Source organism: Neolamprologus multifasciatus, chromosome 13 (assembly GCF_963576455.1).
Source record: "Neolamprologus multifasciatus chromosome 13, fNeoMul1.2, whole genome shotgun sequence".
In the NCBI taxonomy this organism is placed as follows: domain Eukaryota; kingdom Metazoa; phylum Chordata; class Actinopteri; order Cichliformes; family Cichlidae; genus Neolamprologus; species Neolamprologus multifasciatus.
Window position 1 is genome coordinate 7110469 of NC_140451.1, and position 13560 is coordinate 7124028.

Consider the following 13560-nt stretch of genomic DNA (forward strand, 5'->3'; position numbering starts at 1 on the left):
TTTTTTTCCTCTTTTCTTCTCACATTCACTCTCCTTCCTCGTCTCTCTTCCCCACGTTCTCTGTCTAAAGGTCTCAGTTTGTAAACAGATCCCTGCTCATGTGATTTGCTGTCTGCATCATAGCTCTGCTTTCACCGCCCCCTCCTTCCTCCCTCCTTCCCAGCTCGCCTGCGTGCCCTCCTTTTACCCCTCTGGGTTTTCCTTCCACCCACTCTCTCCCCCACCCCATCCCCACCTTCCTATGCAGCTGCAAGCTATTATTGAAGTAGCTGCAGAGCAGATGGCAGACAGGCAGATGAGGGGAAAGTCAGCTATATGACAGTTGAAAGATAGTTTTGATTAATTAGATGCAGTGTTTTCCACTGATAAACAGCAACTCGCTTTGTTTATGCAAAACTCGTAACCCAAACCAAAGGGGAATTTTGAATCCCTCAAAACTTCCATAAGCCAACTTCCAACTGAACTAAAAATGTAACTGCCTCTGGGCCCCTTGCCCATGTATAAAAATAGCTTCAATAAGCTCAATAATCGTAAAGATAAGTGTCAATTGCAGGCGATAATACAGGAAGAGAGATGTTAGCAGATAGCTAATCATGATAGGTAAACATGGAAGGAATATGACACAGAAAGACAGAAGGTTCAGTACAGCTGTTATTGACAGACAGATGGATGGGTGTGTCACTGTGTTTGCTGGTTGTTGCTTTCACCTTTCCAGTGCTTTCACCTGTACAAATGAACCTAGCCAAAAGTAAACAGTCCAGATAAACCACTGTAAATGCAGCCTGAGGTTATGGGCCAGGGAAAAAAAGAAAAAAAAGTAGAGCTCTGCTAAGTGAGGATTAACGGGTTCAATGAGTTTCTACCCTCAGATCTGCTTTTATAGAAGAAAAATTACAACCCGCCTTATGACTTCAGCTTTTAGCCAGTAAATACTTTTGTTCAGGAGTGAATAATAAATGTTTAAATAAATCACATTAAAAAGAAAAAAGTTATTTAAGTAGCTATAAAAAAAACAAAAAGCTGGTTATGGGATTTCTTAACGTTACAGCGTGTAAAATCTAACCACTAGATGTCAGTACATGGCAGATTACAGTTAACTGAATGCTTTTTTCTTACTCCTCCCAATTTAAGTGCATAATCCTGTCTATGGTGGCCACTGTAGGACAAACAACTCGGCCGACAGTACAAATGTAGCAAGTGTTTGCTGTCAGTTAGCTGTTTATACCAGCAGTCCCCAACCCCCGGGCCTCGGACCAGTACCGGTCCGTGAGTCGTTTGGTACCGGGCCGCGAGAGTTGAGGCTCAGGTGTGAAATGTATAGTTTTCAGGGTTTTTATCGGTTTTCAGCGTTATTTTGTTATCATTTTTATCGTTTACTTGGTTTTCCTTGGTCTTTTCACGTGTGTTATGAATAAATCTTCTTTTTTCCGGTACCGGTACTAGTTTTATTTTGTTGTATTTATCCGCGACACCTTAAAGGCCCGTCCATGAAAATATTGTCGGGCCTAAACCGGTCCGTGGCACAAAAAAGGTTGGAGACCGCTGGTTTATACCACATCTATTTCTCCGAAGGAGGCTGTAAAACTTTCCAAAAAGACTCCGATACGCCTCGATTGTCATGGTTCCCTGTGTCTCCCCAGCGATCTCGGTGTTGCTGTTGTTGTTGTTGTTTTCTCTCTCTGTCCTTTCTCTCTCACTCGCCTCTGCTGGGGTTCCCACCTCTGGCCCACGGCCTTGCAAGTAATCACGCACCTGCAGCTCATTGTCCTGAACTTCAGCCACTATTTAGGCGACAGCTCAGCGTTTCTCATCACTGGATCGTTGTACGACACTCACCAATGTAGCCCCAACTCTTTCCTGTGTATCGTCGTTTCTAATGTTTCCCTGGCTTCTAATTGTCTTCTCCTGTACATAGATCTTCTTGGACCCATCCCCGTTTCCACCCCTGGAGTTGCAATCTTGATTGTTTTGGTGAGTGGTGTGTGTGGCCAAAGAAGTGTGTGGCTTTCCCCCTCCTTCCCTGGATTCCCTGGAGCACCTCGTACTTTGTATATAGCACTCGGTGGTCGTGTAGATAAACTGTTTCTCAACAGTTTATTTACACAATCTCAACATCAACAGAGTCCTGCGCCTGAGTTCACTTGTTCGTTGTGACATCAATGAATCAGTGAAGCTCACATGTGTCCGTTTCAGGGATACCAAGGTGAGTTATGGAGAATATTCTAGAATATTCTGTCAGGAAGCGCTGCTGTTAGCTCCTGTTAGCTGCTGTTAGCTGCTGTTAGCTGCTGTTAGCCTCTGTTAGCCAATGTAAGAAACTTGAAACTGTCTTGTTGATCTAACATCAATGGACTCGGCCACTTAGTGAATAAACTCTTACACGATCTGATACTGTAATCAAACTGTTTATCATCTGACAAAGTAATTGCGACAGTACTGAGAATAACCAAACATATTCATTCACGATTTCAACTTCAGTTAAGGATTTGACGCTTGAGTTGAGGAGGAATAATGAGAAGGACAATGAAAATATACACGTGAAAATATTAAATGGGCACATGTAGTTTGAAAGAAGTATTTGTGGTCTTTAAATTAAAAGTAACTTTTAAGACATACTACATGTGTTACTGGTCTCAAGCCACATACAAAAAAACACAACTGGGCAAAACAGCGATATCCACCTCAGTCACTGTATACATGAAGTCACCATAACATGCAAACCAGTGCCTGCTCCCATGTATTTTTAATGGATTCATTCTAATTTTATGACAATGCATGAATTTGATGATGTAATTAAACACTAATCAGTGTATATTTATGAGTACAACACTCCTTTTTTTTCTTTACATAACCTGAAAAAATTACTTATTGTACCTTTTAAGTTGAGTGAGTCTAGCAAAATCAATTTCCTGCTCAGTTGATGTGTGATATAATTGCTATAATATAAAATTAAAATGGAAATAGAATGAGGTAAAAGTGATTTATTTGTTTTTGTATGTCAGAAATATTTATAACTGAGAAAAATATCCAATTAACGTTAAAAGAAACAATAATGTAAAGTATACGTATTCCATGTTCAGCCTGTGCGGCTGCTTCGGAGAATCCAATGGTCCATCTAGTGGTTGTTGTGCAGAAGTGCAGCACAGGCTCAGTGCAGCTCCTGGAAGTAGAATTGAGTTCACAGAAAACCCATTCACATTAAACTTGAGACTCTAATAATTATCCAGACACAAAGCCATCTCAGTCCTTTAAGTAGGACTCAAACTCCTTTAGCATTGTCCCAGGACGTCCCACACAGTTTGCCATCTGATCTGTTATTGCTTTGTGGTCGATGGTCTCAGTTGCAGAACTAAGATCCTGTGATACTAAAATCTGCCATTCACTATGTTTAGGTTAAACGTGGTTAAACTGCTAATTGTAAGACATCAAAGCAGTTGTTTAATTCCAAAAACCTGCTCAGTTGATTAAAAGCAGCAACGTGTCCCTTGGCTTTAAATAAAATGTAACAGGGGCCAAAAGAAAACAAAATTATTATAATTATTCTGTCAACTGTTCAGTGGCAAGGTGTGTTTCTAATTCCTGTATTACACAATGCATCCTGATTATACATTGATCAGTCATAACATTATGATCACCTGCCTAAAACTGTTGTGTTGCTAACAAAGACCTTGTGCTGGCACCAAGATGTTAGCAACAGATCCTTTAAGTCTTGTAAATTGTGAGGCGGGGCCTCCATGCATCTGACATGTTTGCCCGGTACACAGATGCTCGATTGGATTGAGACCTGGAGGATTTGGAGGCCAAGTCAACACCTCAAACTCGTTGTTGTGCTCCTCAAACCGTTCCTGAAACGTTTTTGCTTACTACCAGTTTTGCCTTACTTGTCTGTGGCTATGCAGCCCCATTCACAGCAAACCGATACACTGTGTATTGTGACATCTTCCTATCAGAACCAGCATTAACTTTTTGTGCAGTTTGAGCTACAGTAGCTTGTCTGCTGGATTGGACCACCAGCCTTCACTCACCATGTGTATCAGTGTCTTGGCCCATGATCATTGGTTCACCACTGTTACCTCCTTGGATCACTTTTGATAGATACTGACCACTGCAGACCAGGAACACCCCACAAGAACTGGAGATTTGGAGATGCCCAAAGCTGACCCAGTCACCTAACCATCACAGTTTGGACCTTGTCAGACTCACTCATATCCTCGTGCTTTTTACTGTTTCTAGCACAGAATCTTTGAGGACAAAATAGTCACTTGCTCTCTAATATATCCCACTCAGGTCCCATGATGAAGATGATCAGTATTCTTCACATCACCTGTCAGTGGTCATAATATTATGGCTGATCAGTGTGCATGTTGGTTTTGTTATTGTTTCCCATCTTTTAAGCTCCTGTTTTCTCTGGTTTTAATCGTGTAACACATGTAATGCAGAAATAATGGGTCCAGCTCTACAGTGACATTTACATTTATTATTTTAATGAAGTTGTGTTTTCATTGCTTTTGTGTTAATCTGTATGTGTAACAGCATGCAGAGGTCACAGGTCACCGAGAGCAGAGCACGGTGCCGGCTGCTGGTATCTTCACTGTGGGGCACCTCCGTCTTCCACGAGGTGAAAAGATAAAGCGGAGGTGGTGAAGGGCACTGTTTAACAAATCCCTGAGGCTCAAGGCACTGGAGAAGTCCGGCAAGACCACACAGGCTTTTCTCTTAAATATCTGCACGGTCATAATACAGAGCATAGATGTTAAAACAATAGAAACAGTATTTAAAACTTTCAGTGCTCTGTACATATGCATTTCTCTGAATCAGTGCTTTTAAATGCTGGAGAGTAAGCACCTTTACATCAATGGTGGTCGGAGGGAGGAGGCTGAGCAGCAGGTCTGTTTCATACCAAGATCGTGGGAGGTTATCAATTTCAATAGACACAGTCTGACAAGAGAAAAACAAAAGATTTCATAAAATTATCAAAACATCCATCATCACCCATAAAAAAACAAACCTTAAGATTTTTTTTCTTTTTTGTGGGAGTCCAAATGTTTCATTACCTGTCTGTAAGCTGGAAACAGTGGTTCCCACAGAGTGGGACGTCTGTGCAGTGGGCGGTAACTACAGCTGCCTGGTGGTGCTCGATGGGGACGTTTGGATCTTTTATCCTTGGGGCCCTCTCTGACCTCCCTGATGCCTACTTGAGCTACAAAGAAGACTTTGGTGCTGCTCTTCATTTCCCTCAAAGCCACGGCAGCTTCATCGGCACTGCGGTAATGCACCATCCCGTATCTGTGATTGTTTTTCACAATCGTCTGAAGTACGAGAGGAAAATCGTGAAGCAAATTAAAGTGAATTTTGCATTTCTAAAGCACGTTTGTAAGACAGTTACCTGAACAGAGATGACACATCCAAAAGGTGAGAACATGCTGAGCAGATCCTTGGCAGTAACAGCTTGGTCAGAATTCAGATAGACTTTCATTTTCTGTCAGAGTAAAGCACAGAGTCAGACAGCAAAGCACAGAGCTGACGTCCTGTTGTGATCCTCAGAAAGCAGAAGGGAAACGTACATTGGTCCACTCAACATTTCTCCAGTCTGAAGGAACCGTCTGTTTGGAAACCTCACTGGGTGCATAGCAGTTTTCATATCTGATGGCGTCCATTGCAATTATGCATCAAAAACTTAACTGTAATTTCAGAATACAGCTTTTAAGTGCAGATTTGGTCACATGTCAACTGAAGAAAAACAAAAACAAATTTGTAAAATAAGCTGAGTTGTAACCAAGTTAGGCCTGTGACAGAAATCCTAAAAGTAAGACACCGTTACAGCTTTGAAAATAAATTCAGTTTGATTCAAACCAGTTTGTTTCCTAGCAACATGATGCAAATCTGCACTATACAGCAGAACTAACTTAATTTTGGCATTCAGACCCCATTCATATTTTAAATAATATTTCATGTTGTGAAATAGAAAACATGGACTCACACGTCCAGGGCGAGTGATGAGTTTTAACTATTTACAGCAATTCTGGACTCAAGTGACACGTGAATGTAAAAATGCCTTACTGTTACTTAAAGTCATGACATGAAAAGAAAAGTGGTTTTCACATATTTGACCGTAGACATACAAAGTACAGCCGGGAATGCCTTTTGTTTGTTGTTGTTGTTGTTTGCAGAAAGGTGGTTGAATATTGTGTTTCCATAAAGTAAAATGTCCTCGTGGTGATGACCAGAGGGAAATGATGACAGACAAAGTCAATACCAGCAGAGATGCATCAGATTAGTGCCACATTCATTCTGCAGTAGGAGCAGGAGTTCTTTAAAAGATTGTGATTATATCTGTATTTTCACAGATTAAAAGAAAACACTGAGCATTGATTCATTGTTGCCTTCAGGATCCCATCTGAACCCTTTCTTAGAGAGCATTACAATGGCTTCATTGTAGCTGCTTAACTTCCTTCAAAACTCCTTCATCACTTTAGTTTGCTGGCTTACGTCACATAAACCCTTTTCTCTAAACACCCCCAAATTACTAAATACTTAAAATAACTTACAGCTGTACAGTGTAGGAATGTTTTTTTTTAAAGTTCTTACAGTATAATGTGTTTCTCCTTCCCCCTAAAACCCTCTTGTTCCACTGTACCTATCAAAACAGCGTGATTTGCCGGGAGTGTCTCCTCACAAAGGTGAGGAGACACCTTTGTGAGGAGATTAATGAGCCTCGTCTTGGAACACCTCTTTGCTTCTGCTGTTCCACTGCACCCGACTATGTTTACTTCCTTTACTCACCTCTTTTCAATGTATATTCAATTGGTCCACCTGTCCTTTGTCGCTGATCTTAGATCTTTTTCACCCATGAATTAGATATCACAATAAAAAAAATCTACTAACATATGATCTACATAAAATTGTTGATGCATAGTGACCTTCTTATCACTTCCACAGGTGGTCTCGTGTGTTGTTTTGCATTTAGAAGCTGTTCTTGAGCACATGAGCTGCTGTAGGTTTGAAACTCAAGACATTATTTTATTCAACAGTGCCACCTGCTGTTGAATTCATGAACTACCAGATGAGTTTAACTTAACTTTCCTCCAACTTTTCCCTAGGGGTCAGCGCAGCAGATCATCCTCCCCCACATCCACGAATCTTCTCTGTGATCTTCTTTTCCTCCTGCCTGGAAGCTCCAATTTCAATATCCTTTGTCAAATATATCCACTATCCATCTTCTCAACATGTCCAAATCTCAGTCTTGCCTCTCTACCTTTGTCTCCAAAACACTAACTCTGGATTCATCAGGTCATCAAAGTGCTGCTTCTATCATCTCAACGTACTCTCTTCAATAGTTGAATTGTCTGTGTCCATGTTTTTAAATCCCTCCAGGCCCTGTTTGCACAAGGAAGCAGCGACAGAGCTGAGGCAGAAAACAAGTGCCAATCAAACCAAACTCCAAAGTAAAAAGACTGACATTAAGAAAAAAACATGTAATCTTAGTATTGTGCTATTGTGCTCTGACTAAACAGACAGTTGTGGCTAGAATCTGATTTGTTACATCTTATACCTCTATGGCAGGTATAAGTCCGACTCAGATCATTATAAGGCCCATTGCTTTCAACCTCTTTGCAACTGCCAAACCCAGATGTTCATTGGTTTGTCAGACTGAGAAGCGTGATTTGTCACTCCAGAGAACACGTCTGCACTCTACAGTCCAGTGGCGGTGTGCTTTACACCACTACATCCAGCATTGCACTTGGAGATGTAAGGCTTAGATGCCATGAAAACCCATTTAATGAAGCTCTCTATGCACTGTTCTTGAGCTAATCTGAAGGTCACATGACGTTTAGAGGTCCGTAGTAATTGAATCTGCAGAAAGTTGGTGACCTCTGTGCAGCACGTGCCTCGGCATCCACTGACCCCTCTCTGTGATTTTAAGCGGCCTAACACTTCATGGCTGAGCTGCTGATCATCTAACATTCATAAATTCCAGCTCCTCAGGGTACTAAATTTGGGCTAAAAAACCCAAACAAACAATCTTCAGTGTAAGCTTTCAACAGGTAACATCTGTCGCTAGTAACACTTTAAAGTCAAAACCACAATTATAACTATATGACACTTGGATTTTAGCACTGAGCTTTTGCACAACTGGTGTGTTATGTGCCTATAGATGTTACAGCACGTTTCATATGTTTTAAACTTCACTGTTAAAAGACAATATTTCATCACCACTTATAAGTCGTGTTTAAACTCAGTCTGAGGACGGGTAATAGGGTATTCCAGACAGCTTGACCTTTATCTTATTTGGCTTTCCAGATGTGAATGAAAAGTTGAAGCATTTCGTGAAAACTTGAACACACCCGCTGACCTGAATGACACTTGCTGTATTATTGAAAATAAAATGTTAAAAAAACCTTAACATTTAATGACTAAAACACTGGGAAAATAACTGCCTTCATTGTTTGTGGCAGAAAAGGTGCAAGAAACGTTCTTCAGAGCTTTTGGTCGTTAGTGACATGATAGCATCACACAGGTCCTCCAGATTCATTGGCTGTGCGTAGATGATGTGAATCTACCACTAAATCTAAAAATGAGAACCTAGAAATTGTTGATCTTGGTAAAGATTGTTGGCAACAATCTTTACAATCTTTCAAAAAATTGTTGTTTTCTGATTGTTGGCAACAAGCAAAAACTTGACAGTCAAAAACAAGAACAACAACAAAAAAACAAACCCTCATTCTATAGTTGCCCTAAATCATTATTAACTGTAGAAGAAGGATTTGTGAGTTGCACAGAAGTCTGAGCACAACCTAAAACTGATTGTTAGTGAAATGAAAGTTCATGTTAACTGTAGTTAGTGTTCATTTGAAATGAAAGTTTATGGATACACACACAATGTAGCTTTCAGTATGCATGCACTATTTATAGAGGAGGATTATGGACACTGGAAAAAATGAAGATGTCTTTTGGTTTTTTTCTCAGAATTCTACAAAAAAAATTGTAAAAAAACTGAACAAGAAAATTCGAGTTGCCTAATCTTTTGTTTAATCATGCAAAGTCATATCTGTAATATGTAAATCAAAAGTTGAGGGAAAAAATCTATTAAATCAAGTTCCCCTATTTTGATTTTTCTGGGGGATTTTTGTTTTGTTTTTTTAGCGTTCCACCACATCCCAAAGTTGCTCCGTTGGATTGGGATCTGGTAATTGTGGAGGCCATCTGAATACAGAGATCTCATTATCATGTTCAAGAAACCAGTTTGAGATTATTTGAGTGTGTTTTCCTGTTGGAAGCAGCCATGAGAAGATGAGAACATAAAAGAACATACATCGTAAGCAAAAACAATCAGACAGGCTCTAGAATTCAAGTTATGTTCAGTGGGTACTAAGACACCAAAAATGTGTTTAAAAATTTCCCCAACAACTTTATACAACCACCATCAGCCTGAACTCTTGATACAAGGTAGGATGGATCCATGTTTCCATTTTTTATGCCAAATTCTGACTATTATCTGAATGTTGCAGCAGAAATCGAGAGTCATCAGAATAAGCGATGATTTTCCCATCTTCTGTTGTCCAGGTCTGGTGAGCCTGTGCATATTGTAGCCTCAGTTTTCTGATTTTAGCTGACATGCATAGCACCCAGTGTGCTCATCTGCTTCAAGGTTCAGCATGTTGTGTTCAAGATTCTGTCTTCATACCTTGGGTGTAACAAGCAGTTATTTCGGTTACTTTTACCATCCTAGTAACTCAAAGCAATGTTGCCATTTTCCTCTGACCTTTGACAACAACTGCTGCTCACCGGATATTTTCTCTTTTTCTTACCATTCTCTGTGGTCATGTGAAAAAATTCCAGTAAGTGAGCAATGTCCGACAACTTACCTCCCGCCCCCCATTGAGTTGCTGCCGTGATTGGCTGATTAGATATTTCTGTTAATGATCAAGTGATAAGGTGCTTCCCAAAGAGCTGTTAGTCAAAAACTTAGTCTATCTGGGCACAATGTGCAGTGTGTCTTTAAATTGTTTTTTAGGAAAGTGGAGTGGAGGTAAAAAAAAAAAAAAAAAAAAAGAAGAAAGAAATGTCAGGCCTATCTACATCAGATGGACATTTTCCAAAAGTCATGTCAAAGGCTGAGGTATGCTAAACTGCACAAGAATTGGACTGAAAATCAGTGGAAATAGGTCTTAGAGGTACAGCAGGGAGTATCTACTGCCATCTGTAAAACACGGTACAGGCTCTGTCATGCTTTGGGGCGGCATTTCAACCAGTGGTGTTTGAGAGCTTGTTAAACTTGATGGAGTTCAAGTTTCAAGACTTTCAAGCTTATTAGAATAGTCTTATACACTGTGTTTCCAGTTTTGTTTGGACATGTCTCAGTAAAAAGCTGCACCTATTTTGGCAACAAAATATAAAGAAATGAGGGGTTCTTCATCCTCTGTTATGTGCTTTAGAGATGTTAAATAAATCTTTGTTTTTTGCATTCAAAACTAAAAACTTAAGCATAGATTTAGAAAGAAAATATCTATGTGTATTGCCTACAGCAAAGGTTTCCACATGAGCACTGATTTAAGCTTCAATTTGATAAGTTAATTTTGGTTTGGAACCTAGAATTTTTTGGTAACCCAGATAACCAACAAACACTTTAAGAGACCATCAGACTTTCTATAGCTCATTAAAATGACACCCAAGATCCAAATTTGTAAGACTGTGGACAAAGCTCAGAAAATTATAATACCTGAATATTGCAAATACAATGGAAATCGAAATACTGCTTTGAGATTTGATCTCAGCGATAGCAAAAAAAAGAGAAGCCATTTCTCCAGCAGATGGCACTCCAAAATCACATCTTAGAAGCAGGAGTGTGAAACACTTCTACAGCAGGAGATGGCGCTATTAATTGTTTATAAGGTCCTGACTTTAACATGGGCTAGAGTCAGAGGCTAATCAAAAAACAATGAGTGTTTTTATTCTCTGTAGGACAGATTAGTTTCCTGTACCGACCAGCAGCTGGTACAAGCAAGTAAAACGCATTGTTTAAACAGCCCAGTGTTGACAACAAGTTGACTTTTTCTGTCACACTGGAATCTTTGCGCAATAATACCCTGAAATTATGCACCACTTTTTATTTCTCCTTTTCCTATCATAGACCTGCATGCCAAAGCTGACCATTCGGGCACTGGGACAAGAGGAGTATGAGCCAGCACAACAACTTTCAATATGTTTTTTTTTAAAGTTGATTGCCACATAGAGGTCAGCCCACTAGTGTGGTGCAACGATAATATATGTAAATGGCCTACTAGGCTCCAGCCAGAGAGAACAAGCTTTAACCAGCCTGTGCCTGATCCAGCTTGGTTACCTCCAAACTTCACACATGTTTGAAAATAAATTCCAGCACCGCTCTACCAGAGAACCTCATTTGTGTGGACAGTGAGGCCCGGCGGGCAGCTGGGTTCATGTAGAGTGGGAAAATGAATGACACGATGAGGATTTTCATAGTACTACATCTATTTTAATGATATCAGAGTGACATAAACTTTAAACAGTGTGGCCTACTTTCTATGATAAGGGCACTGGTGGACCCTACAGTGAAGACACGGCTGATGTTTAAAAAAAAGCTTTTCTGGCTTTATGAAAAAAAATCAGCCTTCAGCTGTGGTATGGGTTTAGATCCATTTTTCAATATCTGAGGCTTCGCTGTAAATTGTACCTGACACTTTTTCCTGCAGAGGTCACACACCTACTTGGAGGTTTGTTGATTTGCACTTACATTTTCCTGTTGGGCATTAAAAATAGCAGTCTATCATACTTACTTATTTGTTTTCATATATATTACAACTGTCAAACTCACAAAGGTGGACAACTATGTGCATGCAGTATATGTAAATGATAAACCACCACAGTTAAAGCATATCCCAATGTTAATATGTCTTACCTTACACATAATATAAATTGGACTTCAGATAGCTTTGCCTAGTCTATTACATTCCCAAAAAGCAGGATGACCTGTTTGTATCTAGAAATGTGCGCCTCCTGTCCTCCTGAGGGTCAGGCACTCTGTGACAGGATGGAGGGCAAAGCAAATGGCGTGCATGACTCCACACATAGATAATAGGCTTTGAAATCTTGTTTGTTAATAACAAAGGCTGGGATATAGGCCAACTGTCTGAGGTGTGAGGCTGATCCAAGGACACTGTGACGCCATTGGCCCACTGGCAGAACAGGTGAAATAGCATAACTTATTTTCGACATGGAAAATATGCAAAAAGAAAAAAACTTTTCATTAATACGAATAGCTTTGACATTACACTGTAAGTTGTGTGCAGTCAGTTCCCCTTGTACTGCATCATGACATGCACTATAACATAACACGTACGCTTCTCGTGAGCAGCGTGCAACTCTGAAACAACCCGACTGGTAATGGATTTTCTTGCAGTTTGCGCAATTTCACTGACTGACGTGCATCTCAGTCCGACTTGGACTTTAAAAATAGATATTACTTCCCACCTCTGACTACTTTGACATCATCATAATAATAATGATAATAATAAAAAGCGAGTCTTACAGGTTTCTAAGAAACATAAAGAATGAGCGGTAGATAGTGTTGCTGGGTAAACATTCAAAACGCCCTTCGAAATATCCTCTCAGAATGACTTTACTGGGCTGTGTACTGTCTCCGCTACACACCAAATCCAGTATTTTTCCATCAAGTAGCGCGCTGGACCACGTGACCACAGAGGAGGGAAAAAAACGCTGTCATGTTTGCATCCTCCATTGACAGCGGTGCATTGAATATATGGCGCTCAAATAGGAAAATACAAGACAGCGTTTCTGCATTTATCGTCCCGGCTGCTGCTGACACTATATATATACATATAATGTCCCCCGTTCACTTTGGTAGCGTTACCCATTCGGGGAAACAAATTCTGCTCCAGGTCGTTTTTCTAACCCCGTGCGTTCATGATCATGTAACCACGCCCACTCGTGGCTGGTGGAAAATTACCAGCTTACAAGCAACAGGCAAAATGAATGGTAGTTGCGGTTTATCACATCATTCAAACCAACAGGCTACCTGCATGAACTAGGCACTCTGCTTTCTGGCTATATTTGGCTTCAAGATAGCAAAACTTCCACAGAGAGACTTAAATGGATAACAAACATCAAACGCCATTACTTTTGCTCCGCGTGCTGCACGCTCGCGCTCCAGTTATTTCTTGTAATTGCTCAAATAATTGAAATGTTTATGTTAAAGCTCAGTTTTGACACGAAAGTCTGGTCGAGAAGTTATTCGCCATTCTGTAAAACGGAGTCGTGTAGAAGTCCATTCTGCAAGGGAGTCTGCCCTCTTTTTCTCTCCGGGCGGAGTAGTCGCGTGGGCGCTTGTGCGAATTGAAATAAACTGACAGGCCGATCCTTCAATGGGACGCCAAGTAGGAAGTCTTCGCCAGAGACACAGCCAATCACAGCACGGCCTGGGCGTAACCTAAGTCCAAACTTTACGCGGCGCCATCGGCTGAAAACTAAACCGAGATGGAATCTCCCAGTCTGAACCGGTTTCAACCGGTTGCGAGTTAGTTG

General features: G+C 40.5%; 1 protein-coding gene across 2 annotated transcripts; it reads right to left on the reverse strand.

The window, feature by feature from the left end:
* Positions 1-14: 14 nt before the first annotated feature.
* Positions 15-13425, reverse strand: LOC146504947 (uncharacterized). Of its 2 annotated transcripts, none has more exons than XM_085182002.1 (5): positions 11918-13425; positions 5387-5479; positions 5055-5309; positions 4846-4938; positions 15-4724 (listed from the first exon to the last, which is right to left on the reverse strand). In XM_085182002.1, the coding sequence occupies exons 1-5, from the start codon at positions 11924-11926 to the stop codon at positions 4551-4553; spliced, it is 624 nt and encodes a 207-aa protein (XP_085038128.1). In that variant the 5' UTR covers positions 11927-13425; the 3' UTR covers positions 15-4550. The 2 variants fall into 2 exon arrangements, with proteins under 2 accessions (XP_085038128.1, XP_085038127.1); XM_085182001.1 differs by lacking the exon at positions 11918-13425 and adding an exon at positions 5565-5677.
* Between the last annotated feature and the right edge of the window lie 135 nt (positions 13426-13560).

Coding starts and splice junctions, on each gene's coding strand:
- LOC146504947 (XM_085182001.1), bottom strand. CDS start 5,657: ATGGACGCCATCAGATATGAAAACTGCTATGCACCCAGTGAGGTTTCC. Junction 5,480..5,564: donor GAAATGTTGAGTGGACCAAT/GTACGTTTCCCT, acceptor TTACTCTGACAG/AAAATGAAAGTCTATCTGAA. Junction 4,939..5,054: donor TGTTTCCAGCTTACAGACAG/GTAATGAAACAT, acceptor TTCTCTTGTCAG/ACTGTGTCTATTGAAATTGA.